The sequence below is a fragment of the Sinocyclocheilus rhinocerous genome, unplaced genomic scaffold (assembly GCF_001515625.1).
Source record: "Sinocyclocheilus rhinocerous isolate Xijiao unplaced genomic scaffold, SAMN03320098_v1.1 scaffold332, whole genome shotgun sequence".
NCBI classification, from domain to species: Eukaryota; Metazoa; Chordata; class Actinopteri; order Cypriniformes; family Cyprinidae; genus Sinocyclocheilus; species Sinocyclocheilus rhinocerous.
Genome location: NW_015638940.1, coordinates 56,962 through 60,138, shown reverse-complemented (window position 1 = coordinate 60,138; position 3,177 = coordinate 56,962). Strand labels below are relative to the sequence as shown.

The following is a 3,177-nucleotide window of genomic DNA, read 5'->3' as shown; positions in this document are numbered from 1 at the left end:
GCATGAAACTTATCTGTCCCTTTGAAGGACAGCAAATAAACAGAGACAGTAACTGGCACATTTCTGTGTGAAATTTAAATGTTAAAGCACAATAAACTTGGGAGTCATTTTAAAAGCAATACGGACCCTTTGATTGACAGCCTGAATTAGAAACATCACGTAAATACTACAGCAACATTAAGGCCACCATAACCACTCAACCCTCAGAATGTTTTCATGCGGTTTCCTAGGTTCCAGCCTGGAGACCAATCAGTTTCATTCATATAATGGTTTCAAAATGTGTTAATATTGCAGTACTGTCATTTTCTCAGTGGCTGTGTGTCCTTCTACACACACACACACACAAAAACAAAAACAATGAGAGTTAATGAATCAAAAGGCATACAGTACATATTTAGCTAAATTAAATGCATCCTTTGGCAACAGAGAAAAAAAAACTGATGTGCTGATTACGTAAATAATATCACGAAACTACACAAAACAATCAACAAAGATATGCAAGTAAAATAACAATGTAAAACGCTGAATGGATGTGGCATTTTGGAGTGGTTTTTATGGCCCTTGACAGAAAAAAAAAAGAAATTTGATTTAAAAAAAAATATATAAAAAGTTACAGGTACAGTCAATGTGAATATACTTATTCTACAACTTATTATTCTACAACTTATCAACTGACAAGAAGGGCAAGGTTAGAGCTTGTGTCACCTTACATCACTTCCTCCTGCTCGAAATAATAAAACAAAACCCACCTTGTCAGGGAATAAAAACAAGAATGAAACAGGACAGAAGCAAGCCAGCATGACAAAACATTTATCTTACCCACTGCATCATTAAAAAGGCCACCATTACAAAAAATGGGTGAATGAGACTTAATATTATAAATTAGATTTCAATTATAATGTATTTTTCTTCTTATTCCAAAATAATAGGTGCTCAAAGGCTATAGTTCAATCCATATTTTAGACATTCACATTTCAAAAATGATAGAATACTCGGATCCTGATAGTCTGCAATCCCAAATAAAAGTGAAAAGAACTTAAATCTACAAGTTCATTCATTGTGTTACCTGCAAATCATCCATTTGCAACAGTACTTGTGGGCAAACAGTAACAAGCTCTAAAAGAGATACCCCTGAAACATTTGTGCAAACGTGACAGTAAAAATTGCCCCCATCGCCCAGTGTAACAGTTCAAGCAACAGCAAAGTGACCTCACAAACCATTGGATATGTGCTAACAACAACCTTAAAATGGATCTCAAATCCAGCCCATTCTGTCCTTTTCAACCACAAACAACCCAACAGAAGCTTATCGCAAGGCAAAACAGGACGAAAAAAAGAAATTTATCAGACGTAACTTTAAATCGGAAATGGTTGTATACAACAGTCACACCTGTAAACCCGTTCAACTCTTAACCTGCCTCGAATCAGACTGGACAGTTCCTCTAAATCACTTTAATCTCAGCTCAAGTGCGGTCTTAAATGTAGGGTGCACCATTGTGAGGCTTTCCACCTGGCAGTTTGTGACTGTGTTTAAAGCATTGCGATGTTCTCAGGAGTGCAGTTCAGATGGGTGGAGGTGCTGCTTCCACCTGGAGATTTCAAACCCTTTGTGGTGGTGCCTCCTAGGGAGTCTGCTTGGATGTCGTCTCCGATCATGACGCCAGGCCCGTGCGAGAGGTTCCGCTGGAGGCCGGCCAACATGGTCTCAGTTGTGACGGTGCCAAACTCATAGGTGAAAGTCCCGTAGAACACGAGGATGACTACAGTGAAGACCCACTCACAGATGGCCGCTGCGTGTTGTAAGACAAAGCTCTCGTGGATGAAGAATATCCCACCTGAGAGGAACCATCAAGGACTCAAACGTTTTCAAAAGGAAGCTTACATTTGTGTGAGCTGAAGGCACAGCTGCCCACTACGGAATTAAAGAGATAGTTCACCCAAACATTTAAATTCTGTTGTCATTTACTCACTCTTAAGTTGTTCCAAACCTGTATGGGTTTCTTTCTAGTTTGAAGAATGTGGGCAAACAGTTGCTGGTCCCCATTCCACAGTATGGAAAAAAAATTAAATAAAAGGCTATTTAAAGGGATAGTTCACCCAAAAATGAAAATTACCCTATGATTTACTCACCCTCAAGGCATCCTAGGTGTATATGACTCTCTTCTTTCAGACAAATCCAATCGATGTTAAATGATGGATGGATGCGCTTTATTTATTTTATGATGGATGGATGTGCTTTATAGGCCATGGATTATTTATGGAAATACTGGTTAATTAGCTGCTCTCATAGTTACATCACCCAGCAACCCTTTAGCCACCACTTTTTCCTCCAGTTGGGAAAAAAACAATTCATAAATCATTGATGAACACAGCAGTGATAAAGCAGGAAGGCTGGGAGACTCCAGCTGGGCTCAGCCGTCTCCTCGGCAGCATTTACACTGAAGCAATTAGATTATACCTCCACTATTATATGAGTCAGGGGCTTCATGATCGTGACCAGAGCCTCAGCAGGAAGAGAAACAGATAAAGCCCAGTACTATAGCTTTTCTTGCCCTGATCAGGTCATGCGTTATTATTTAAACAGCTGGCACTAAACAGGATAGTTGACAAAAAAAAAAAAAAAGCAATTCTGTCATCATTTACTCGCCCTCATGTTGTTAAAAACCTGTAGAACTTATTTGAACACAAAAGGTGTAGAATGTTGTTCTTTTCCATGCAAATACAATGAAAGAGAAGCTTGAAAAAGCACTAAGAGTATCATAAAACTAGTCATATGATAGCTCAAACTTAAAGTAGTGCGAGATCTTTCTTCCAAATTGTGATGTACATCTAAGTGCAATGGATTATCAGAAAAGAAATGTAGGTCAGGGACTGGGTTCTTTCCATTGGTAGTTGATTGGATGGAAGCAGATCTGAATGCAAGCTTGCGGTTGATTGGAAGGAAGGGGTGGGGTTTTATGGGCTTACATTTCTGCCACAATTCTGCGCGCGAAAGATCATATTTTGAGCGCACAAAAGTGCGTTTTGCACGCGCGCGAACTGAGTTTTGTGGAGAAAATGTTTGTCTCGCAAAGAAGAAAGTATTTCGAGCGCACGAAAATCAATTTTGCATTTAAAATAAGTTTTTGGATGTGTGCAGACCTTCTCTTTTGCACGTGCAACGTTTCACTAGCTTGC

General features: G+C 39.3%; 1 protein-coding gene across 3 annotated transcripts in view; it reads right to left on the bottom strand.

Annotated features, from left to right (window-relative positions):
• Window positions 1-380: 380 nt before the first annotated feature.
• Window positions 381-3,177, bottom strand: part of LOC107750168 (transmembrane protein 150A-like) — a 16,668-nt gene continuing 13,871 nt past the window's right edge. For all 3 annotated transcript variants that reach the window (XM_016565434.1, XM_016565433.1, XM_016565435.1), the window contains one exon: window positions 381-1,835. In XM_016565434.1, the coding sequence (XP_016420920.1) occupies window positions 1,531-1,835 (305 nt within the window). In that variant the 3' untranslated portion in view covers window positions 381-1,530. The remainder of the gene's footprint in view (window positions 1,836-3,177) is intronic.